Source organism: Sorghum bicolor, chromosome 4 (genome assembly GCF_000003195.3).
Source record: "Sorghum bicolor cultivar BTx623 chromosome 4, Sorghum_bicolor_NCBIv3, whole genome shotgun sequence".
Lineage (NCBI taxonomy): Eukaryota > Viridiplantae > Streptophyta > Magnoliopsida > Poales > Poaceae > Sorghum > Sorghum bicolor.
Genome location: NC_012873.2, coordinates 8,200,383 through 8,227,262, shown reverse-complemented (window position 1 = coordinate 8,227,262; position 26,880 = coordinate 8,200,383). Strand labels below are relative to the sequence as shown.

The following is a 26,880-nucleotide window of genomic DNA, read 5'->3' as shown; positions in this document are numbered from 1 at the left end:
ATTGCTGCCGCCGCCAAGCTCATCGGAGCTCTCCGATTTCTTGTTTCCGAGCACCAAAAGCAAAACCAAGACCATGGGGAGATAGAGGAGCGTGCGGCGGGCTCACCCATGGAGTCTTCTCGGGCCGAGGGCAAGCAGGGGGCTCGGTTTGCGGCGGGGACGGTGACGCGCTTCAGCGAGATTCGACCGCGCGTGGGCTAGGGCGGCTAGGGCTCCCGGGACGACTAACGGCAAAAGAGGGTTGCGGCGGGGTCTTAGGAGCTTTATAGGGCGCCAGGTAACCGATTAGGCAAGACATCGCGGTTTCCTAGGGATTCGATTCGGCGTGGAAGGTTTCCGGCCGAGTTCGGTTCGAAGACGACTGGAGGAAGAAGAAAGGTGGGGTCCGCGCGTGAGAGAGAGAGAGGGGCGGGATCCGGCTGTCAGCGAGCCAAGGGAGAGGGGCGCGCCCGCTGCTTGGCTTGGGCTGCAGCGAGTTGGGCCGGGGCGGGGGAGCTGGGTCGCGCCCGAGCCGAGGGGAGAGGGGGGGATGCTGGCTGGGTTTGGCTGGCCGCAGGGGAGAAAAACTGGGCCCTGCCACTAGCCCAGGCCGAGAGCAGGTAGGCTCTTTTCTTTTTTTTTGCTTTTATTTCTTTTCTTTTCCAAACCTTTTTCCAATTGAGCTTTCGGGCATAAATAAATAAAATAAACTCAGAAACCAATAACAACAAAATAACTATGCTTCAACATGAATGCATAAACAAGTTCCTAACCTTATGATAAATTTTAATTTCGACAAAAAATATTTATTTGCTAGATTAAATGCCCACAAAAAAATTCTTAAATAAATCCAATTAAATCCTATTAATTGAAAATCAATTTTTGGGTGTTACAGGCGCCCACCGTCGTCGTGCGTGGCGCAGGTCTTCAGCTTTGAGCCTCGCAGACAGAGCTGGCAGGCGGAGTAGTTGAGCAGCATGGATGTCGGGCCTTCTCATATATAGTAGGGTCTAGTTGGAGGGATGTCTCATTACCCAAGATCATTTAAACTAAAAATTTCCACATAACCTCCTTGATAACCTTGCACAAGACCCTCAAACACCCAAGGATCACCCTACCACTCTCTTTATTTGATTCCTACTGATCTCTACTATGACAAGGATTCCATGCATGTTTGCAACTTAATCCTATCCACTCTCCCAAGTTAACCACAGTCAACCAAGAGTCAACAATGGTCACATGCGAGACAATGTTAGGAAAATGCTCGAAGAAAGGTGCTAATCAATATCTCTAATCTATTTACTGTAATCATGAATCTCTTAGACACGAGGAGTGGCCCCAAGGCCAAGATCCTTTCTGTAAATCAAAATCTCTCAAAGTCAGAGGATTGATGGAGCGTCCTATAGTATCGACGGACCATCCATCAAAGGGTTAGCCTAGCAGAGTAAGTGTAGATGAGCTGTCATCAACTCACTCAAGGTGGGGCCCATCTATTAGCACAAAATATATAAGAGGTGTCTTCAATAGGAAGGAGCTAGCTCTACTCACTCTCTCAACCATCCTCCCATTTCCCACTCTGTCCCTCTCTCTAGAAAGCAAGAACAAGGATGAACTAGAGAGAGAAGATGATGGAGGAAAATAAGAAAAAAGAGAGAAAAGTAGAAAAAACAAGCAAGTTTCAGAAAAGTGCTAGTCAACCATCCCTGTGGTGTTTCGAAGCTTCGCTTGAAGACTAGAATTTATGACTCCGCTACTTTGATGCAAGCTTTGTCTTTATGTAAGTGATAATGTTATATTGATGTTCGTTATATAATAAAGCATTGTCTTTTGATACTGTCTCTATATGTGTGATTTGACTTCTTGGAAACACATATAGTTGATATTAACTTTTGTTTTTATACTGGGTGTGGCAACTGCCAATCTCGCTTACTGATCGGTGGTGATGATCTCTTCATCACCATCGATCTGGCATATGATATATACAGTGGTGCCAGTCACTTTGTCCCTGCTAGTGGGGCGTATGATCTAGCGGTGATGAAGGGCTCATCACCATCGTCGCGGCATATGATCTGGAGGTGTTTAAAGGCTCATCATCACCGGTGATGTGTTTGAGTCGGTGGTGATCGATATCTTGATCATCACCACCTGTTTAATTTATTACCAATAGTTTGTTCATCATGCCTAGCGGTGATAATGCATATTTAGAATATTAATTTAAATGTAGCATAATAATTAATAACATTAGAAATGGGATTACATCAAGCCCACAACTAAGCACGTTTTCTAAAGTAAGAATCAAAGCCTGGCATTCTGCAGATCCATGCATAATCAATTTGCTGCAGTACACCGGAGAAAATTGTTTCCGTTGTTCCACACAAAGATCGATAGACCACACCAAAGCCCTTGCATATTGGGACGATTCCTCTTTGATGGACTGCAGAAGGCTTCTCAGAGGACCTTAAAAAAAATCGAATAGGAACAGATGATAAAAGATAAGCTCAAAAATGTTTCCAATCCAGAAATAATTACTCCCTCCGTACTCGAAGAGGAAGTCATTCTGGACAGCGACACGGTCTCCAAACCATAAGTTTGACTCCCTGTTCTCATAAAAATATTTATCAAAAAGTGATATATATATATATATTATTATAAAATTATTTTTCAAGACAAATCTTCATATATTTTTCATATTTTCAAACTGATCAACAACTTAAAAGTTATCCATAATTTATATTTTCAATGTTTGACTAAAACCATGTCCAAAATGACTTTTCAAGTACGGAGAGAGTACACAAATGCTGGTTAGGACTACAACCCTTGAGTAGATTCTCTAAAAGACCCATTCACTGAAACTGTCATAGATACCAACTTACTCAGAATTTGGATGTAGCCTGTATATCACACCACGTATGTAGGAAAATTTTGTATTCTTATACGACAGCTAATGTCAATATGAATGTCATGGCTAATGAGTAAAAAAATAATTAAGCTGAAGCAAACAGACAAACACTACCTCATAGTAAGACTTCACTGCCGGTTCACTACCCCTACTACAGGATTCGGACGTTTTGCCAGGAGCCGAATACTTCCGGCAAAGGCTACTTTACACTCGGCAAAGCCTTTGCCGGGAGCAGCACCTAGCAAAGACCCTCCGGCAAAAAATTGGCTGGCAAAGATTTCTTTACCGGAAGCTTTTTATCGGGCACCCGGCAAAGACTTTGCCGAGAGTAAACCCAGCCCCCGGCAAAGAAAAGTGACCGTCACGGCGCCGGCTCCGTCGGTCCTTTTTTTGCCGGGAGCTGTGTCAGAGACACCCGGCAAAGATTTTTTAATTTTTTTTCTCAGATATTCTTTGCCGAGAGCTTTGTGGGTAGGCTCCCGGCAAAGTTTTTTTTTGAATAATTTCTTTGCCAGGTGTCTTGTTCCTGACACTCGGCAAAGATTTTTATTTTATTTTTTAACAATTACTTTGCCGGGTGCCCTAGCCTAGGCACCCGGCAAAGCTGGGAACATGAAGCTGGCCTATTCCCAGCTTTGCCGGGTGCCATGGCTAGGGCACCCGACAAAGCCTTTTTTTATTCTGTATTTACAAACATAATATAACATATATTTATATCAACAACATAATATAACACATCCATCTCATCACAAACTCAATCCGGCATATATATATATATATATATCACATCACCAACACAAGATCTCACATGCATACACGACATCGCAAACATAATAGTTCCAATATCCATCATCACAAGTCGATAGTCGTTCACAGTGCATCACATGTCCATCAAGCCGTGAAAAAAGAGAAACAAACTAGAGGTGGGGGGAAACTGAGTGCCCGGTGAAGGAAAAGCGCCGTCGCCTGCTTGCGCCTGAGATGGGTTATTTGAACCCGCCGACGGAGGCTACATAAAGGACAAGAGATTGCATGTGTGAGAGTGGTCAATTTGGTCTTCTATGTCATGAAAGAATATGAAAGCACTAGTCAAAGCAATTTGTTTTCATACTCACAGGACTAGCTAGAAGTAGCGGCGGTGGAGCGAACTGTGGCACAGCTATACCGTTGACTTGCCCAAAGCTCTGCAAAAACGCCGTAATCTCCGCTAGCTGCTTGGCTTGTCTTTCCCGCTCGGCCCGCTCGGCTTGCCTCGCCGCCAGGTCCCGCAGCTCCTGAGCCATCCTCTCGTTCTCGGCCTGCAATATTTCAACCCATCTGTTTTAGTGGTGCCAAGACATCTAAGTTATGTAAACAACAATGTATGGAGAGTTAAATGGGAGAAACCTTAAGTTCATCGACCCGCTGTTGTGAAGGGGACGGCCGTTGGCGTATGGGTGGGCCTCCGCTCAGGGTCTCTGCTCAGATCTAGGAGAGGGTGGGAACAGAGCTGGACTCAAGGGTGCCATCAGCAAGCCAGTACCGTCCATGCTTCTTGCCTTGTCCGATCCTCATAACCATCGACCCATCAATGTCGTCGGTGCTCGGATCCCACTTTGGCCCATGGACCGACCTTGCCTTCGATGCATAGGAACTGATGCGGGTGTGGGAGCTCGGATTGCTGTATGACTCGGGCGGGTCATCCGGGTTGAAGGTGGCATCGGAAGTCGCCTTTCCCTTGCGGGCCAGTCCATATGCCATGAACGTGGACAAAGGCTGGCCACCATGTGTAGCACCCGGTTTTAAGAACAAAACCAGACACACACCATATGTGAGCCCAGGAAGTCAAATCTCACATATAGCCACAAATAAGGGTAATATCAATAGACAATGCTTATATATAACGAACTTAATATGCAAGATATAACCTTAGATAGCAAACAGCGGAAAGACACTCCGTTCTTTAGGCGAAAGCTCCAAATCCACAGGGACAACTGACTGGTTGAGCACAAGCCTAAACTCTTCTCCAAACCAGCAATCTGGTACCCATCCGGGATTTTTATCCAAATAAAATGTAAAGGCAAGCGTCAGTACATCCCTCAGCAAGAATAACATAGGGTTCATGAGGCTCAAAGGCTAGACACTGGTTGAACTGCATGTAGCTTTTAGTTGTCACAATTTTAGCATTTGAGTAGCATCAAGTTGTCAAATCCCAAAGTAAACTCATGATTAGGTAAAATGAATAAAGAATAGCATAAACAACATATTAACAATAATAACATTAATGTTTTGCCATTAGTGATCATTTATTCTGTATTGGTCCAAGGCCGCTCGTGACCGTGAGCACGGCTGATATATCAGTTTTACACTCTGCAGAGGTTGTACACTTTCACTGTGAGTCGTGATTTACCCTTTCGCCCGAGGTCATGAGTCTCTAAACCCCCTTCCTAGGGAGGCCGGCAGGGTTCACTATGAAGCCTTTCAAAGGTTCGTCTAACAAGTTAGGGCCGCTAGGTTTCGTTAGTCAGTCCGTGTGACTCACCCGCAGGAATCCACGGTCTGCTATCCCCCACTTGCGCCACAAGGGTAACCACTAACAAGCTAGAAAAGGTCCTCATACTGAGCTAAAGCCAGAGCCATGTAGCCCTCACAGTTGTACTGTATGTCCCGGATGGTCAGATACAGATAAGTCCTTATGGAGAGAAACCAGAGCACCATAAGATAGCCCAATGCTCCAGCCCTCTTTTTCCAATGTTGCTAAAAAGTCATCTTTTAATGTTTATTGCATAATTCTTTAGTCAAATTACAAGATCATGGTTTAGTGGAGCACTAGCATAAGCTACCCAATGCATAACCATAGGTGACAAGGTATAAGATCAATACTAGGGAATCCTTATCAAGGAGACACATGCAATATGAATTGTGTGATTAAAGTTATTAGGAAACAAGGATGATCCCATGCTATACTTGCCTTGAAACTCAGATCCTTCTTTTAGTTCCAAACCTTCCACAAACTGCTTCTTGAACACCACGTAAACGCTCACCAACTAAACTTAGTCATCAGATCAACATCAATCATCCAGAGGCAATCATACAAAGCAAACAAACCTATAATTAGAACAATACACCAATAGTAGAAAATAAGATGAAAAGTTTATAAAACAAATCTACATCACTCTACGATCACACAGACGTAAAGTTCATGAAAATCGGGGCTATAACGAAGAAGTTATGATTTTCCTAAGATTTCCTTTAATAAAATAATAGATTAAATCTAAGTTCAGATTTAAAAAGTTGGAAGCATGTATAACAGAGCTACTAATCTATAGATTACGCAAAAACGAATCTAACGAAATTTGAACGGATCAAAACGGAGTTAAAACGAAGAATATATGAATTTTCTAAGATTTTCTTTAGAAAAACAATTAATTAATTTGGGTCACGGAATTAAAAAGTTGCAAACTGAGAAAACAATGTTACCAACATGTAGATCTTTTGAATACAAAACCAACGCAATTTGAACGAGTCAAAACGGAATTGAGATGAATATTTTATGAATAAAACAAATCCAGTGGCAATTTGGTAATTTGCTGAAAACGTATTTTGAATCTGAGTACTGTGTTACGTCTTCAAAGTCGGAAAGCGTATTTTTGAATTTACGTTTTGGACTGTGGGTTAGATCTTTAAAAACTAGGGGGGCTCTTTTGCAAAAAATCGCGGCCGAAGGGGTATCCTTCATCTGGGGCCGTTGGATCGCGAGTGAATGGCCAAGATTAGATCGGGGGTGGGGGAGGGGAGCTGGCCGGCCGGAGTTGGACGGCCGCGGCGGCGCCATGGCCAACGTCGGCCGGAGTTGGCCATGCCGGGGCTAGGAAGCGGTAGAGCGCGAGCTAAACACATGGGATCGCTCAGGAGCTCGGTGCGAACTCACCTGGGGCAAAAACCGCGACGAAGAGAGGCCGGCTAGGGCTCGCGACGACGAACGGCGGACGGCGGCTCTGCAAAAAGGTTCGGCGAAGGTTAGGCACCCGTTGGAAGCAAAGGAACGCGAACGAAACGACTTGGCGACTTCGCAAGAGCGAGAAGGTCGGCAAGTCGCTCACGGCGGCCGAGACGCGACACAGCGGCGAATTGCTTGTGATGCGGATCTCGGCGGCGGATTCCGGCGAGATTGTCGCGGCAGCTGAGGCTCGGGGTAAGTTGGGGGAATAGCGGGCATCGGGGGAAGTATTTAAAGGGCCAGAGGCCGACGGGGAAGGGACTGCTCGCGCGTATCGCGCGCGGGAGTTGAGCTCGGACTCGTGTCCTGGCCGGACTCGAGGTAGGGGATGGGTCTGACTGCCGGGCCCCACCTGGCAGTGACGCTGGAACGCAGGGCCGCCCTGTCAGCCGCTGAAGCGAGGAGGAGGGCGCGCACGCGGCTGCTGGGCTGCGCTGAGCGGGCCGGATGCTGGTGCTTGGGCCGAAACCGAGAAGAAAGGGGGGAGGGGGAGAAGCAGGCCGGCGGGGGGGGGGGGGAAGAAATGGGCCGAGCCCGAGACAGGGAGGGAGAGAGGAAATTCTTTTCCATTTTCTAAATTCATATTTTGCTCAAATCTTTTGAAAAGGATTTCTAAAACCAATTTGAATTTAAAGAAGCTCCACTCAATAAAATATATGCAGCAGCATGGATGCACATACATGTGTCTAGGCCTTATAGTGAATTTTAATTCAATAAAAATTAATTTCTTACTATTTCCCAGTGCTCACAACAATTAATTAAATCAATTTACCTATTTGGAAAAGTGGAATTTTTAGGGTGTTACACCATGCGACGCCGACTGTGAGAAAGACAACAAGATGATTAGAAGAAACATGCAGAATGAAGCATCAGAATACTAAGAATGAATTCATGTACCCATGCTTGCTTGTATGCGGCGAGGCTACGGCTGCCTTGATGGTGTGTGGGGCCTGTCGTCTGCAAAGCACGCTCCCGGCAAGCTTCGTGTTCCTACATACAATCCTCTGTGAACCACTTGTCCACAATCATCTCACAGCAGTCCCGATATGACTCACACCACCATGGAATCATCTGCATGTCATAAAGAATTTGAGATGACCAATTAGAGATACTTAATCTCAAAATGAATTAGTATTATTATTTTCATTTACCTCAAGGAACTGTTCTCAGGTGAGAAGCATTTGTCTTGCCTGTGTCTTGGTGATTTTCTGACCAAGTCGTGTGGCGTAGTACTTGATGATGCAAGTGATGCGCTCCTCATAGTGCATGTCAGAGAGGCGCTTCCTGGCACATTTCACCAAGTTCTTCTCCGCCCTCTCCTCCCGTCCCTCTTCACACCTAAAAAAAGTCTGCAAACAGATACAATGTATCAATTCATCATGTCAAAAAAGTCAAATGAAAATGATGTATTGATCAAAGTTGTGCAAACAAGACTTACCCAAAACTCTCTCCTGACCCGCTCCTCCTTGTTTCCATAATCTGTGTCGAGGGCAGATTTGTAGTGGTCCCATGTTTTGGCCGGCCTCACAGTCCCCTTGTGTGTGACAATGCCAGGGTAATAGTGCCTACACACAAGCCCCAAGATGTGGTTGGGGTTGCATGAGTCACCAGGCGACACAACCTCCCAGTGCCTACACAAGTCATTAACAAACATTATTAGTTTATCTGACATTATATGAAGTAGCTGTGATTAAATCTAAAGTTAGTTACCTGTCCCCCTGGGGGCGAATCACTGGGCGTAGGGGAGGAAGCGGAGGCCCAGGGAGTTTTGAGGGACCTCGCAAGTAGGGCTTGGCAGCAGCAGAGGCAGTGGAACCACCTTCAGCCTCGCCGACCTCCAGTGCGTCTCCCTCGTCGTCTGTCGCCCCAACCTGGTCATCCCCCGAGGAGTCCGTGGTACGACACACCTCCTCCGGCACGGGGTGCGACCTGACTAGAGGAGGCCGACCCCTCCTGCTGCCGCTACTGCTGCTCCTAAGCCTCTGCCTCCTCTCATCCGACGAGTTCTCTCTAGCATCCTCACGTGCCCTCTGGTACCTCGAGTTCATGTTCCTTGGCCCACTGCCGCCCGCCATCTTTGTTCAATCACCTACAATTAAAAAAACAAACAAGATATATTAATAGATGTATTAGAAATAGATGTATTAAAAAGAAACAAACAAGACATGATTATTACAAAATAACATAGTATTACATGTATTAGAAGTAATCATCATTATTGGGATTATATGGCATATGTCTCGTCATCACGGCAGTGTTGATTTGAACAACAGTACCGGCTAGTTTGTGAGCTTAGGTATGGACCTGGCAGTGATATAATTTTTCTATATTCCTATTTAGTAATCTATTATGGTTATTACTAGACTCTCATACATCACAAATCCATCAAGATTTATGATACAAATGTTAAGGTAACTAGGTTAATACCCGTAGGTTGTTACGGGTTTTAAAATCCACGTACTCTATGTTTCTTCATTGTTATTTTATTATTTTATTTTTTATGTCTATATTCTTCCTTTTTCATTTCTTTTCAGTTTTTATTTTTTGATTTTATTTTATTTTCTATCCTTTCCTTATTCTTTTCTTATTTTAATTTTACCTTTTATTTTCTTTTTCTTTTGGTTTTATTTTTATTGTTCTTCCTTGCTTCTATTTGTTTTTATTTTTTCTTTTCAGATTTTCTATGTTTCTTGAAATTCTTATTTTATATGTTATTTCCTTTTAATCTTATTTTTATCCTTATTTAAATTATTCATTAATTTTATTTGCTCTATGCACTTTTTATCATTTGTTCATTATGTTTGTTTTTATTTTTTTTTCTTAGTAATTTTATTTTTTATTTTTATTTTCTATATATATGTGATATTTATGTAGTATATATTTAGTGTTTTATGTTGTGTTATGTCTTGTTTACGTAGTATACATGTGATGTTCTATGATGTTTCTTATGGTGTTTACTTAGTATACATGTAATCTATAATAGATGTGATGTTCTATAATATATTTAATAATATTCTATGATGTATTTAGTGATGTTAATATTCTATAAATATATTTATGATATTTGAAAAGTAACCCTTTGACATTATTTAAAATTTTTCTCCATTTTGTGTTTTATTCTTTTTCTTATGCTTTTTACTCTAGATTTTTTTATTATTTTTATCTATGTCATGTATTTATGTATTTTTATGTATATTGTAATATCAGTTTCATAAACCTAAAACCTAAATACTATTCTTCTAAATTGATAATATTTTTTTACAAAGACAGAACATTGTCTGTTGAACCTACAATATTGTCTCTACTTAATAAAAGAAAATATTTTATCTTAAATGGGATGAGAGTTGTGGACGGGTCCTCTCCATAATTTTTAGTTGTAGAGATAAATATTTATTAATAAAATTTTATCTAAATATATCCATGTGTGATCTTATTTTGAAGGATTTGTTATGAGAAATTTAATGGTGCAATCGGAATTTAATTTATATCTTCAGTTTAAAAGCTATGACTTTTTTAAATTCGCTAAAACAATTTTACATGCATGGGTGAGTGGGGGCTAGGTTGATGGAATAGCCTATCATGGTTAAAAGGAATGAGAGTTGTGGCTTCACCATCGGTGTGGTAGATGGGTCATTTTTATAATTTTTAGTTATAGAGATGTATAAGTTACAATAAAAATGTATATTACAATAGTTTTTAGAACATGTTGACATCAAAACTGCTCCTATTCTTGGCTTGCCAAATGCTGAAATATCCTTCTCTAGTCATCACCTCGTCATTGCTGAAGACTGCTAGCTTGTCTTGGAATCTTCTGATCTCCATGTCTAATAGTTGTTGGGTTTTAAGTTCATTGCGCTGTTGTTGAAGCAAGATGATATCAAAATGCATAAGTGTAAGACAAAATAGTAGTGTGTTTTGTTGAAATAACCGATATACATGAAATGTGAAGCACACACACCAATTGATTCCCGCCAAGGTACTGGTGCATTGCCCACATCACGTAAAACCCACATTCATTGTTGGCCATAAGCTGTTCTAGGGTATGTGCTTCCATATAATAAGCCTCAAATTGGATCGTCCTGTCCCCATCCATATTTTCCTTGACACTGTGTGACATTATAAAGTGTGAAAGGCAGTGAAATTAGAATACCCTATGTAATTAGAAAATTATATGTTATTAGTTTCACTTACTCGTTTAGCACTTTGAGTAGGTCGTTCAACTAAGAAAGTTTCCCTCTCTTTGAGTCCCACACCTTGACACGTGATTCTGCAAGTTTGATATCTATGAGGACGTAATGGTTCCTGCACTCACAAAAATGTACAATGCAAATCAGTCCCAGTTAATGAATAACCTTGAAAAAAAGATAAGCACTTAGCTAGGGTTGAGAACACATACATGCAGTTGTAGGCTAGGAGTATGTTTGATTCGATAGAAGATTTTGGTCAACTCATCAACCAAATCTTTCACATCACTGTGGATGCCTTTGCATGTATTCTGGTTTACTCGCACCGGGTCCAAGAAGGCTATATGATCCAGGCCTTTCTTTAAGCAATATTTTGCCTCTAACCTACATAAGCATGTGATATGTTCAAATAGTGAAGACGTAGTTAAGATAATATTATGCGGGTAGGGTACTTACATAGTCCACATCATCATTATTTGAAGATCGAGATCACGCCTGTGGAAGAGCTGAAACAAGGCCGCATATTCAACCCAGTGGATCTCTTCTTCTTCTTTCTCAAAAATGTAATGCTTGGGGATACAAACACCAAAAGAGCAGCAACCCGCTTTTACAGTATCAACCAAGTAATAATCATGCAGCTTACGCATAGCAGGCGACAACTCCTTAATCTCCCTTTTTGTGGCCATTAGATCTTTGCCTATTTTATACTCGTATGCGACTTTTGCCTTGGGAATTTCTTTTCTGTCGGTGTAGATCTTCTCGGCATCCTCCATGCTTACGTTCAAAGTTTCAGCCAGTTGTTGTAACGCATGCAAATCAAAAGTGTGTTCTTCTTTTTTGTGAACTTGAACACCTGATTCCATTTGATCCATCCCAACACCTTCAAAGGAAAAAAACAAGTATCAACAAAATATCTAATAATACTTTACAAAAAAATGTAAGAAATGGGACTATTTACCAAATTTCCTAAGAAACATCATCAAATCATTGCATTAAAGGTATGAGATTAATACCCTTTACTCATCTAAATCCATCAAATGAAAATCATTATTTCCAAAAAAACTATCTCTGCAAGAGTTAAATAACATTGATATATAATGTTTTCAGTCTTAGCACGACAAAGTATAGATGGAATGCACAGGCTGCGAGGTAGAACGAGGATTTGAACATTGAAACTAAGGTAATTTCACATTCTTCTTTTGTCCACTTAACATTTCTTAAGGACTCATTTGGCACTTATAAATGGTATCTTCTGTCATACATGTGGAGTGTTGAGTCAATTAACATCCTTAAGATGATGTTATTAAAAGCACACACAATACAGTTCTTCTTGTTTTTGGAGCAATACAGTGGAAACACTTTTTCCTGGGAAAGCATAAATAAAAGGAATATAACGGAAGAAATTTTCAGCTTCCACCACTTGCATATGATTCCAGAAAGCTATGCAAAGGCTACAAGCATAACTGATATTTCCCCTGATACCCACAGAAATACCGTCTTAGTAGTCTGTATATTTACCCTTATTACCCCATTCTTAATTTCTTATATCCATAGTGACTTATTGCTTGTTCCATCACCATATTATTCTTATTTTATTTTCTTCTGACATAACTGATGAAATATTTTATATGTCCATTCAAACACTTGTCCTACTGTTCTCCATGTGCTCATTTACAAATCTCTTCTTGCAATTATGCATCTTCAAAAGTTGAGAATTAGTTTTATTTTCTTTCCCTATAAAATCATTAGTCAAAATAATGTTATCGGGTCGTGTAGCCATGTAGCCAATCCTAGTCTTCCATATAATATTAGCAGAGTTGCTCGTTGGCAAATGCAGGAAAGAGAGGCAGCAGCAATTGGCAAGGGAGGAGGTGTTGGTAGGCAGGGGACGGGATATGGTGGTAGCCTGTAAGGCCTTGTTTAGTTCTAAATTTTTTTGGGAAATGGACACTGTAGCACTTTCGTTTGTATTTGACAAATATTGTCCAATCATGAACTAACTAGGCTTAAAAGATTCGTCTCGTCAATTCCGATCAAACTATGTAATTAGTTTTTATTTTCATCCATATTTAATACTCCATGCATGTGTCTAAAGATTCGATGTGACGGGGAATCTGAAAAATTTTGCAAAATTTTTCAGAAACTAAACAAGGCCTAACACCCCGTATTCAAAATAAGCAGATTTTCAATGCCGGTGATGATGTAGTTTTGCTTCTCCTAGCCACATGAGCTTCCGGTCGACTGCACAATGGATATGGGGAGGGAGCAGCCTATTGCAAAGCCGTGTATAAGGGAAACCCTATTTGGCTGAGATAAAGAAGTACAAGTGGACATATAACTAGACATCAGTAGCTCATCTTGCAATGTATAACTACTAGTGGTAACGCGCGCCCCTGCGCGCGATCAGCAAAGATTTAGGTAATAGATGTGGTAATTTGATACAAATTCATAATCTGATGGTAGCATAAGGTAGCATGATTTTTATGCAGAGTTCTAGACATACAGTTCATAGCTATGTAGAAGATTTCTAGTAACAGATAGGTACGACACAACATAGCTGTTGCATGTGTTGTTCTGAACCTAACAAAAGCCTGTGCTCCCCGAAACACAGTAATGGGGGTGGGCTGCATCCAAAAGGGACAAAGTACAAAATTTTGCACAGTGTTAGAGGCTACAACTCTGTGGCATGGATGCACTAACAATAGAGCTTCTTATATGTACAGTTCCTACTTGGCAGCAATTAGGTTGTTAAAGATGCAAGAATTGTGTAAGAGGGTAAACCTGGAATATACCTTTAGGTTCCTTTTGGGGTCTTTTTTGTCGCGGCTTGTCTAGCGCCCTCGGTCTTGGAGGCAACAGGTGTCGCTGCATTTAATAAAGCAGATGAAGTCAATGGAAGCAACCAGTCTGACTGTAAGTTATCATATGTCATAGTTATTATAAGCATGCTAAGGCTAAGGACCATGGATCAAATTCTAGTTATTACTTTTGAAATTGAACTATGAATTCATCTCACTCCATGACTGCAGAACATGTTAATAGTTCTCCAGGTAAGAGTATTTGCAGACACAATGTGTTGGGAAGACTACTATTATTAAGAATATGAAAATGTGAAATCAGACCGTTAGTAAAACATAATACTCATGTATGGAACAAACAGGCATTCTGAATTCAATCTCTTGTTGTAGGTGAGGTGGATCATTAGCATAGATATAACTGCATATATGAATGTAGAATTATAGATGTTATGTGAGAAGGTAAAGGCAAATGACTGGAATTAGCCTCTCTAAAACATTTAGCAAAGATACCTGACGTCCTGACTTCTATTTTCTGTGATTAAATAAGTATCATTTCACAAGATAATACAATCGACACCTAAATGTACTGCTGAAAAGATTTCCAAAAGGTAATTAAAGTTCAGAATTACATGTTACATCACTGAGTAAGTAGATTGAATTTTTGTCATATATAAAAACTGGTAGATTGCATACCTTTTAAGTAGCTGAATAAAACTCAATTTTTTCCTATTTTTACGCTGCGAATATGTGTGAAGCTGTGAAGGCATTCAAATCGTGGGTAGTAGCATCTTGTGTGTGTCCAACTATAACCTAAAGAGAGGCAGCAGGTCTATCAAATAGAAAAGTCTAAACATGGGCCAAACTTTGTATCTGGGCTTGTGCTGCAAATATATTAAAACTGTGAAGTTTCTGTGTCCATAAGATATCCTATATATGGTTGATAACAAACATGAAATCTTGTGAATGCTAGATATGTAAACTTAGTTGCCTAATGTAAAAATAAATGTATACAAAAGAGTAGAAGCAATGCATAATATGAGGTCTTGAACCGAGTCATTGCAAATAAACCAATGTAAAAGTTTTGTGTTTGCATCCAACTTGTATGACTTATACCCTTTGATTCTCACAAAACCCCTATGATTCTGACCTTGTTTTCTAGATGAATCTGACAAAACCCCTATTGAGTCTGACCAATCGCTTTCAGCTTCTCAAATGAACACTGATGAAGGTGCAAATGCCAACCAACATATGGAAGTTTAAATCGACAAAGGAATCTAATGAAAGTGGTATGAATTGAAGAACACAAACAAAATAATTCCTACTTAAAGTATGTAAAAAGGAGTGAGAAGGAAGTGTTAATGGCCAGGTATTTTAAAGTTTTGATAGGAATAAATAAGGGATGCATAAAAAGGAAGTTGTCCTCAAAGAAGGAAAGCTGCCAAGAGCTAAAACAACCATATACACATTGGTAACAAACTGCGCTCTGCAATGAACTAAAAAAGGTATTCACAGAAGAATTGGAAAGAATTGTTTATTTGTGATTTCTAACAATATCCTTGTTTCCAAAGCAGCCAATGAATTCCACACATCAATCGAATCTATTCTGTAGAAAGCAAATTTATTTAGTTCATCCTAGGTTGCTACCAGGCCAAGATAGCACGACATACCATGATAGAAGGTAAAAAGGGTAATGTTGGATACTATGACTGATCTGGACATAAGAAATCACTTTAAATTCATTGGACGAACACCACCATGGATATCTTAGACCTTTATCCATTACCATAGAATAAATAATGATACATATGAGTCATACAAACTTTAAGACGCCATTTATGAATGTTGTTGGACCTAGAATATTTTATATTTACATCTGCACCAACTAACATAAAGCCATGAGAGGTACACATAAGGGTCTTGAAAACTAATTGGCGGCACATAAAATTTGTTAAACCTATTTGTTTTTTTTTGCCATAGTTATCCGTTACCACACAGTTCTAAAGTAGTAACACTATACAGGTCGCAACACCATCAATAAGTCAGAAAAAGACTGGTTATGTGAAATATAGAGGAAGTCGCCTTGAGGCAACAGTAGTCGTATTATCATTCTTTGCCCATTATTGTTGACCAAGAATCAAGTCAAATTCATAATCTATAAACAGATGATGGCTACATACAAACCTCTTATTTCTCTGACTAAATTCACATGGCAGTTTATACTTTCAAATAAAATCATTTTGAGGGATAAATACTACCTCCATGGAGACATACTGTATTTGATCATATAGTGAATTGCATGACCTGTCCCTATGAATTAAAACTTCAAGGTCGGCACCTCAGGCAAATCTGAAACTCATAGAACAATTTCACTCCTAAAACCTAGTTGTGTAGAAAATAGAACATAAATATTGTACAGGATAGACACATACATCGGAACATAAATATTAGTAAACTGCAAGAAATCAGAGGCGAGAGGTTGCATTTCGTGTGGTATGAAACATAGGAGACCAAATGTTCCACACGGGAGCATCATGGCCATTGTAAAGGAAGAAAATAGCAGGGAGAAACACAAACCTGTATCCAAGAAAGCATTATGGCAATAGCAACATCAGCAACATCCGTAATTGTTTTGAAATAACACATTGGAACCTGAAATAGTAGGGGAAAACATAAGCAAAGAAGATACATAACACAGAGAGAATTTTTAGCATAAATCTAGCAAGATGTGATGTCTTTTATGTATATAGTTGCACAGATTTTTCAGAGACAGAATTTTTAGGATAAATCTAGCAAGATGTGCTGTCTTTTATGTATATAGTTGCACAGATTTTTCAGAGGATGAAAGACAGCAATGGTATGTCATAGCGTGAAGGTGGTCACTCCTTTTAGAAAGAACATAAATTTTTCGCGGAAACAAACAACATTATATGGTAGGGGTTCGTACATAGCACACTATGTTGAGATTCAAGCCTATACAAAGAACTATGCAGTGGTAGGAAAACATTGAGTTTGGTATAGACCTAATCAAAAGATACTCACCACAGAATGAGATGTAATCTTTTAGAGCTGTGAAGTCACTTCTGTAAGGTCATACCTAACATTTAACAAGGCAGAGGTAAAAAACATGTAAATTAAGCTGGCGTGCAAAAAGCAGATAACACCTTTAATAGCCTGTTGAATAGCTTCCTTTACCAATATTTTTTGTAATGAGGTTGCAGATATAGAAACTCAGTGACAATTTAAAAGCTCTCAAGCTGTACAGACTTTTAGAAACCAATAGGTGCTGAAATCATTAAAATAATGCGACATGTTGTGCCAACTTCTAGAATTTATGGTGATTTCCATGTGATTTTGAGAAAGCAAATGGAGGAGTATTTCCTTTGCGTGCTGCGCCGAGTACTCCTCCATATCTCTTTTACAATCCAGGATGAAAGTTTTCGAAAAGCCAGCAACCATATGCATGAGAACAAATGCCACTATTTTATAAACATGCCCATCGGAACATACACTGAAGGAAAAAAAAACTGTGTAGCCCACTGCCATGGTAACTGCAGTGCAACCAAGGTAACACTATGAAGGTGGAAAGCGCATGGGATAGAATGATAACTGAAAGAAACTTGCATCTCTATGATTAATTAAAGACAAAATTATTCATCCCTGGATGTCAAGATGAGTTTTACCAAGTGCTCTAAGTAACTGAAGTGGCAAAGGACATAAAGGGGATTTAGAGCCACCTATTCATAGATCCACAAATATACTGAATAATATGGAGATGAGGATAAAGAGCAGTTCTACAAATCGCTACCCATTCATGGATCTACCAATTTGTTGAATAATATGGAGATGAGGATGGGGATTAGTGGGGAAATAATGCATACCATTAAAACGAAGAGCAGTTGTACAAATCAAAGTTACACAGTTGTTCCTGCATGCAAGGAAACGAATGGATATGTGCAGCAGTGAGTAATAGATTGATCAGAAGAGGGACACAAAGGAGATAGCAACATGAGCAACAGATAGGAGAGGGGTGGTCTTGCTTCACCTGGGAGACGGCAAGAAGCGAATGGAGCAGAAGATGCACCCACGTGCATGCGTAGAGCAGACGAACCGGTTGCGGCGCGCAGGAAGAGGCAGCTAGGGTTACGTTGAGGCCACACGGATCAGCGTGAGGATGCAGCGCCGAGAGGAAGCAGCACTAGCGGCCATCATGTGGGGGCGGTTGCGCTGCTCTGTGGCCGGGAGCTGCCGCCATGGGGGCGCAGGCACCATGGCCACCTCCTGCCATGCTGTCGCTGCCGCACGCGTTAGGGAGAGAGTGAGAGGCGCTGCCCTGTCTGTGGCAACGGCCAGGATCCAGAGAGCGAGAGAGACGATGTTGCAGGCAAGAGTGGCGCAGGGACGGAGGGCCGGCGTGTGGAGAGGGAGCGGCATTTTTTTCTCCGATGGTTTGGTTTCGGGAGAAGGCACGAAGACTCTAGAGAGAATGACGGAGAAGCTGAAAGGAGAGGCGTCAGATGGAGATCAAATGGTACAAATTAATTTTGCTAACGTGGAGTACCTGAGAGCTCAGGGACGCGTTTCCAATTAAAGAGGTGAACTAGTCAACCATCAACTAACCATTTGAGTAATCATGCATGGTTAATTGATAACTGTATTAATAATCAGGTAACTAGTTTTCTGGTTGCTCTAATTGAGCCAAAAGGGTCTGTTTGGATCCACTAGGGCTAAGATTTTGCTACATAATATCTAATAGCTGCTAGGGTTTAGAATTGAGACTTCACTGATTGTCTAGAGTTGTATCTTTCTTTTTGTGCTGCCATTTGATATAGTGTGGTCATCTAATGCTATGTGTTTGTTTTGAATTTTTGATCGGCTATACTCATTCACGTATGAATTTGAGGCCAAAATGTTGTTGTTCCTTAACTAAAAAAACCTTCTGCCTACCTAATTATTAGCAAGGGTTGTTTGGATCTACCTGCTAAGTGGTTGGATAGTTAATTGGATGTGCATATGAACTATTAGCACTTATTAGCACCCCTCCACCAACTAATGAAACTAAGTTTTAGTAGCTCCACCTACTTTGCCGTGTGCCCACCTGTTTATCGTGAGCAACACACGGCAAAGGGCGGGTTTGCCGTGTGCCCAGCCCACACACACGGCAAACGTTAGGCACACGGTATACCTGGCCTTTGCCGTGTGTTGCACACGGCAAACATCAGGCACACGGCGAACTCAAACCTTTGTTGTGAGCAACCCACGACAAAAACAAGGCACACGGCAAAGTTAATCCCACGCTAACGCCCACCACAACTGTCAACGTTTGCCGTGTGCGGCCGTTAGGCACACGGCAAAGCCTGGGTTTGTCGTGTGCTTGAGGCTGGCACACGGCAAACACAAACTTTGTCGTGTGCCACGGGTGCAGCACACGGCAAACAATGTCTTTTTTTTAGATTTTGCCCTCCAAAATTTTTCTTCTCTACACACTCATCATTTGCAACTCGATACTCAAATTTCATAAAATTTGAAACATGTTTGCTATATTTTTGCAATTAACAGCATTTATTTTTATTTTTATGGATGCGGTCAAATTTGAACTACAAGTCAGTGAAATCGTTGGAAAAAATATCGGAAAAATGATATTCATGTTACCCAATTCTGTTTGAGAACACACATTCAAAACAAAAATGACTTTTGAATTCCGTGGTTAGGAGACGACGCCGAACGTGCGTCGGTACATTTAAAAAATTCTAATAAATGCTATTTTATTTCGTAAATCCTGAAACTTGTACATATGTCGTGCTATCATATATAGAGGTCATAGAAAAAGTTTGGAAAGATTCGAACAAGTTGTCACGTATGATGTGTAGAAACCGGACAATCTCCGGAGAAGTTTCAAAGAGTTATGACTGAAGGAGTATGAGTTGGAGTAGATTTGACTTTCATATTTGAGTTTAATTTTGAAACTTTTTCTATAGGCATTACACCATATAGATTGTATTGTGTCTAAATTTGGAATTTTTCAGCATTTTAATTGAAAATTTTAAATTTTGAATTTTTTAAATAACCTCAGATGTAAAAACTCTCTAAATAAACTTTGTAGATCTCAAAAAGTTATGAAACTTTCTAGTTGACAATTTTTTGTTATGCAATCATCTTGTCATGTAAAAACTACGTTTGAATTCCTCAAATTTAAAATTAAAATTTTGTAAATGACCTCGGATGGAGAAACTTCGTAAATAAAAATTGTAGACCCCCAAAAGTTATGAAGCTTTGTAGTTGACAGCTTTTTGATTTGAAATCATTTAGGACCTCAAATAAGCAATTTATACATAATTTGGTATAAAATTTGAAGAACTGAAATGCAATATAAACATAAGTCATAGTGTGGGGTAGTGGTTAAGAGCAGAGACACATGAGAGAGATGTCATGTGCCAAACTTGGAAAGGGGGTTTGCCGTGTGCCCAACCCTAGCACACAGCAAACATTGAGACTTTGTCGTGTGCATGCATGCTGACACACGGCAAACCCTGCCATTAAGCCGTATTCCGTCGTCCGTCACCTTTTTTTTGCCGTGCGTCAAGATTGACTCACCGTAAAACTTCGCCGTGTGCCCACAATTTGGCCGTAAGTAAAGATAAGGTTCACCGTGGGAGGGTTCGCCGTGTGTTCTTTGCCGTGAGCAACACACGGCAAAGCCTTCGTCACTGTGTGCGGTTTGGGCTGCCGTGTGCGCCAGGCACACGGCGAAACCCCCCCCCCCCCCCCTCCGGTAGTGATTTTAGCTGCTAACTATTAGCTAGTGCTAATGGATCCAGTCATGCCCATAGTGCCTAGTCAAGGCTAGGGGACCAATTAGCCTGACCAATTGCGATCAATTGGATGACCAGGTAATGTTGTAGCCAAATCCAATGACGCATTTCCTTCTACCAAATGTACATAAATTATTAAATAAAGTAATGAACATTGCATTACAAAATTAGATGGATATGTGATTCTCACTCACCGTTGGTATGTCTAGTGACCAACTCATCGTTTGGAGTTCTTGATCCTGATATTTGCGACTTCTTTGAGTTGATTGTAGGGGCAGCTACATTATTGTATTCAGTCTCTCTGCATGCTGCAAGCTCTTCCTCCACTGGAGTTATTTCTTTCATATTTAGTTCCCTCTTGGATTCCAGATTCCATTTCTGAACAATCTTTTTCATCCAACATATCACACCTGATTGAAGTTCCAGTCCTCGTGGGATTACTGAGGGCACTCACAATGCAAGACTCTATCACAGAGTCTAAGACAATTAATTACATATTATTTATGATATTTTACTGATGTGGCAACATATTTATTGAAGAAAGAGGTAGAAAAAATAAGACTCCAAGTCTTATTTAGACTCTAAGTCCACATTGTTCGAGGTAATAAATAACTTTAAACTCTATGATAGAGTCTGTATTGTGAGTGCCCTGATGCTACGTGGAGGCACTTTTTATCCATTTTATTTGATGGGCTCTTGTTCATTGCTTCAGTAACTTGCTGTTTCTTACCCCTTCTTTTGAATACATGTTTGATAGGAGGCTTTTGTATACCTTCAGGAAAGTGTCAACAAAAATAATGTTAGAAAGCCAAACAAAAATTGACCAAAACTTGCTAGTCCTATAACACCGAACACACACTCTCCTAATTTTTTTTATATATTTTTCTATTAGGAATAAAACCTACAGAGAAAACCATCATGCTTATTCACCTCTGAAGTGGTCTTCTCCAATCATCCTTCGTGGACTTGGGGCTATGGATTCCACCCCTTTGGGTTTTGAATTCTCTGTTATTGTTATCTCAGAGTTCGTTATTGTGGCTGGAGCACTTATTTTCTTTTCTTTGGCCTTTCCATTTGATATTGACTCTTCAATGCCCTTCGGCTCTTCCAGCAATATATTTTTTGCTGCATGCAGTTCCTTTTTATGCTCGTCTAGAGAAATTTGTTATTATAGGATCCTAACTCCTTATTTTTATGTTTTATACCGTCTCTTTTGTCTTGTACTGCTGTGACCATTACTAGTTTTGAAGACCATCCAAATGCAAAGTAGTAAGAGAAGGGAGCACCATCAAAACTTCTGAATGCTGTCTTCAGCCTAATAGGCTCCTTATCTCCAACTTCCAAACTTTCCTCATCCACATCCATCAACACTCCAAATGCAGAAGCAACCTGATATAACTCCTTCCAGTTTCTATATATTCTTGGGACCCCAGACACTAAAAGCCACTCTTCAACCAAGTCAAGACTTCCATCATCACCTTCCTTCCACTTGCTTGATGTCCATTCCACCTCCTTATTATTTAGTATTTTTTTAATCTTAGTGTTCTTTAAACAACTTGTTACATCACCCTCCGAGCTGAAGGAAGCCAGGAAAGTCATATTGCATTCTCTCCTTAACTCCCAATCACCAGAAAGCTTCCAAAACATATTGAGTTCATCTTTCAATATACCCTTGTCCAAGTTAATGACATTTGATTTTATGAGAATACAGTGGTGGTAAAATTTCTTCTTTTCATCCATCTCATCTGAAAGCTGAATCACAATAAATGGGAATTTTGTAGCATAACCAAATTGATGTGCTGTAGAAACAAGTTTGAACTTTATCTTGCACTGATCCAAGTTGTGTGATCTCTCATTGCAAGCAAAGCACCCCTTTTTACCAGATAAAGTAACAGATAGTTTTTCTGGCATACCCTTTTCAATGCCCCTACTTTCCACAGCTTGTGATGAAATACGTCCTTTAGTCCTTTCTGAAATCAGATTCATGCCCTCAGGCTGTCCTCCCATGTTATGTATGCTACTTCTTGTATCAAAGACCAAGTAAGCTGATGTCCAAAGAAAAAAAAAGTGAACTCAGTGTAAACCTCAAATATGAAAAGCAAGGGTAACTTTGTATTCAGATAAAACAAAATGAGATCTTCTTTTATGGCACACATTCACCATCGATATCAATAGCTATGCAGGAATGTATATCGGCACTATCTTATATTTTTAACTATGAGAAAGTTGCATTGCTTGATAACAGATTGCGTGCGTTTCATATTTCTCAAAACATGGCAAACAAAAATAAACATAGCTCTTATATGCACTTCAACCAAAAGAAAATTATACACAAATTGCAAGTTTGGACAAATGGCATCTCCAAGATGTCATACATTATACTTTTGTTTAGATGGGTTGGATATGCTCTAGACGGGATGGGTGGACATGGAATGGATTGGCTGCGTTAATTAAATACAACCCCAAACAGGAAAGGGTCAATAAAGGCCAGAAAATAAAATTCGAACATATTACACCCCACATTACAGTATTGATTAAAGCTTAATTCAATTAGTATGAAAGCTGGTTAAGAACTCGAGGATAGAAACCATGCAATATCGGCCATGAGCTAGAGTTATGAGATAACCAGCAGCGACTTACACTATGTAAACATAGCTATAGAATCTCAAAGCTAATTAAATATTGAAGAGAGAACATCCAAAGAATGTATAGATATGCCAAGCAAAGGAATCCATTGCTTCCTCATTAGAAAAAGCATACAGTGTCAACTTAAAACTCGTAGATAGAAACCATACAGTGTCAACGACTAACTGTCACTACCGGATTCGAGAGCTTTGCCGTGTGCCCCAGGCACACGACAAAGTGCTAAAACACACGGCAAACACTTTGCCAAGGGTTGCGCACAACAAAGAACGCACGGCACACTAGCAGACGGTGAAGACCTTCTCTGTCGTGTGCCACCGTCGGGCACACGGCAAAAACTTATGCCGTGTGTTTTTGTGGCACTCGGCACACAAAAGTGAACTAATGCCAAGGGCATAGTGACGATAAGCTTTGGCGTGTGCCAGATCATCGGGCGCACGACAAAGTAATTATTTAAAAAAAGAAAAAGGAGCTTCGCTGTGTGATGACCAGGCTCACAGTATATGTCGTCTGTGTTTTTTTTTGCCGAGGGCTTTGGCTCGGCTCACGGCAAATTCGTCCTCTTTGCCGTGCGCTAAAGATTTAGCCCACGGCGAAGAGCCGTTATGCCAAGAGTTTTGTTTTTGCCGTGTGCCGGGCTTGTAGCGCTCGGCAAAGTAGATCTTTGCCGAGTGCCCGATGGGAAGTACACGGCAAAGGTCCCAGCACACGACATAGCTAGGGATTCCGGTAGTGTATCAGTGACACCTATCAATTAAACAAAGCTATAGAATCCTGAAACCATTAACACCCAAGAGGCAACATCTGACAACGGCACTACTGCAAACTGCGGCTTTGCTGAGCGCCTGAGACGCTCGGCAAAGCCTTTGCCGAGCGCCTGAGATGCTCAGCAAAGGCTTTGCCGAGTACCAAGGTGGCGCTCGGTAAAAGAAAGTGACGGTCACGACACTTAGCCGCTATGACACCTTCTTTGCCGGCGCCTCCAGTCTGACACTCGGCAAAGAGCAAAACAATTTTTTTTGAAAATTTCTTTGCCGAGCGCCTCCAACCTGGCGCTCAGCAAAGAGCAAAACAATTTTTTTCTTAAAAAATTCTTTGCCGAGCGCCTCCAACAAGACACTCGGCAAAGGAAAATTCATTTTTTTTAAAAAAACTTTGTCAAGTGCCTGTAGCCAAGCGTGAGGCACTCGACAAAGCTAGTTAAGCTGCCGCGGCTACAGTGCCAGACATGGCAGCTTTGTCTAGCAATGCGCTCGGCAAAGACCCAGGCGCGCGCTAGGCAAAGGCGCTGTCTGCCGTGCGGGGTACAGATACAATAAGCAAGGCTCAATCATTTCCCTATTAAAAATCCGACATATTCAATACCGACAACCCAAGTGCTAAACGAATAAATGACTAACGAACTTCGCCCGCGGAGATCACCCTCACATCAACCCTTATATATACTAGGATTAATCTTCACCATCCCAATCCAATGGTCATGCTAAAATCCAACATGAGGGCTACCCCGGCCCATGTTTCCTGTTGAACCGCCATGAATTCTTCTCTAAATTTTGTAGCCATAGATGAAGAGGAAGGAGGAGAAAGAAATACAAACAGGAGATGAAGGAACAAGAGAAGATGAGCCCCCTCCCACATTTCCCTGGCTCTGCCCCTGCATATCATCTCCTGCGATGCATGGGATGCACTCTGGGGAACTGGTGGTATGGTCTAGAGAGCATGCTAGGGTATAACAGCTATAAAAAGCCATCCACCATCTCCGAAACAAAGGTAGTACGAGAACAGGGACAGGATCAGATCCATGATCCTCATACACACGGATACACACATGCTTCAGATCACGACCAGCGTGGCTGCCCGGAGTGTGAGACCCCAAGAATTCACGTATGGCTATAGCTAGCTGGGCTCAACCGGATCGGTGGCCAGTCGATCGATCTCGATCGGGTGATGAATCATGTCGAACGATCGAGAAACGAAAATTCCTAGGGCGGCAAACAAATCCACGGACGACCGACTTGCCGTTGCCGGAGGGGTAGCTAGCGCATGCAAAAGGCCAGGCGTCGTTTACGAGATCGCGAGCAATCTAGGTGGGCTAGGGCTCTTTTGCTTACCAGCAAAGCGTGCGTCCAAGATCGGCTTCCTCTCCAGTCTCCAGTCTCCACTCGACACGAGATGCTGGAGCAAGGAAATAGTTAGCTGCTAGTGCGAGGGACGACGCAGAATTTGACGCCGCGCGGTTGGACTGGACGAGGAGGCGTGTTTCCACCACGGCGCTGGCGAGGAGAGGGACCGCCGGCGGCGGAGGTCTAGCTGCAGTCGCTGACGGCCGAAATGAGTTGGTCGCTGTCGACTGCCTGAAACGACGGTTTTGACCTGCCAAACATATTTAATTCGGGCCCGGGGGGCATTTTGGCCATTTCCTATGAGAAAAAGACAGCTAGGGCTGCGTGAGTGAAGAAGGCACAACGGCCAGAAAATGGTGTGCTTTGCCACCAACCGCAAGTCATAACTCATAAGCGCGGTATTTCTGAAATAGGCAAATGTTTAGAGTGGGAGCGGCATTTTCAAATTTCTAGGGAAAAGCAAAAAGGGCAGAACATAACACGCATTTTACGTACGAGGCCAAGGAGAAGGCAAATATGTGTTACCTCTGTGCACAACGCAAATCTCCGGTGATGGGTCCTCCTCCCTCTCCCTCCTCTTTTCCAACCCCCACTCCGACAACGGGAGCGCGTGGAGGTTTGGCAGCCACGGACGACGACGTCGAGGCTGGACCGCAGCGTTGGTAGGGTATGGCCTGGCGAGCCCATGGACGGTGTTCGGCCAGTCAGGCCCAATGATGACGAGGCGGGTCGGCGCTACCAAATCTGCGCACAGGTGGCTCAATGCTTAGTGGGGAGGGGTCGGGTCGGTGCTCGGTGGGGAGCTCGGCAATAGAGCTCGATGGGGATGGGGTGACCAACGCTCGGGGCCTCTGTTTTTGACTTCGCTATTGGAGTTTGCCAGTTTTGGGTGCTTTGTTTCTACACTGTGCGTGACCCAAACAGTGAAATATAGGTCTCATGTTTAGGTCAGCTCTATTGGAGATAGTCTAAGCGTGATGAAGACCTAAATTAGTTTGGTTGTGTGACATAAAGAGCGTGGGAACCTCTCCAGCGCTACTACTGCAACAGAGTCTCTACTTTTCTATTTGAGTAATCACCTATTTTGATACTCATTTTATCCCAAATTATAAGACGTTTGTCTTTTTTAACTAAAAATTTGACCACTCATCTTATTCAAAACATTTGTGCAAACATAGTCAAATTCAAGTCATTCTTGAAGAACTTTTATTAATACACTAAGCCATGACAAAAGAAGTGTTATTTTGTACAAATTTTTAAATAAGACGAGTGGTCAAACATAGTGTTAAAAAAGTCAAACGTCTTATAATTTGGGAAGGATTAAGTACTGTATTTTTTGTGTTGTTTCCTCTAGCAGTACTACATAAAACAATCCTTACTGTTGTATTTGAGTAGCCCGCATGTTTGCCGTGGCCAACAAACGTGGCACATGGACACGGCACAAACTCTCTTTACCGTGTGTCCAG

General features: G+C 41.4%; 1 protein-coding gene across 5 annotated transcripts; it reads right to left on the bottom strand.

Annotated features, from left to right (window-relative positions):
* On the bottom strand, positions 10,475–18,269 carry LOC110434598. Of its 5 annotated transcripts, none has more exons than XR_002452138.1 (10): positions 17,882–18,269; positions 17,718–17,764; positions 16,879–16,933; positions 14,533–16,488; positions 13,834–13,906; positions 11,498–11,921; positions 11,254–11,425; positions 11,049–11,159; positions 10,816–10,963; positions 10,475–10,712 (listed from the first exon to the last, which is right to left on the bottom strand). XR_002452138.1 is itself a non-coding variant. In XM_021458940.1 (8 exons), exons 3-7 carry the CDS (start codon positions 13,910–13,912, stop codon positions 10,922–10,924), a joined length of 828 nt encoding a protein of 275 aa, XP_021314615.1. In that variant the 5' UTR covers positions 13,913–16,488; positions 17,718–17,764; positions 17,882–18,269; the 3' UTR covers positions 10,475–10,712; positions 10,816–10,921. The 5 variants fall into 5 exon arrangements, 1 of the variants encoding a protein (XP_021314615.1); XR_002452139.1 differs by having other exon boundaries at positions 13,834–14,649; positions 16,095–16,488; XR_002452137.1 differs by having other exon boundaries at positions 13,834–16,185; positions 16,414–16,488.

Bases quoted from the DNA above. Each gene is read 5' to 3' on its own strand.
- LOC110434598 (XM_021458940.1), bottom strand. From the start codon at position 13,912: ATGCAGCGACACCTGTTGCCTCCAAGACCGAGGGCGCTAGACAAGCCG. The intron at 11,922-13,833 runs GTATATTCCAGG...TTTCCTTTGAAG, and splicing joins ACCCCAAAAGGAACCTAAAG to GTGTTGGGATGGATCAAATG. The intron at 11,160-11,253 runs GTATGTGTTCTC...TTGTGAGTGCAG, and splicing joins CTCCTAGCCTACAACTGCAT to GAACCATTACGTCCTCATAG.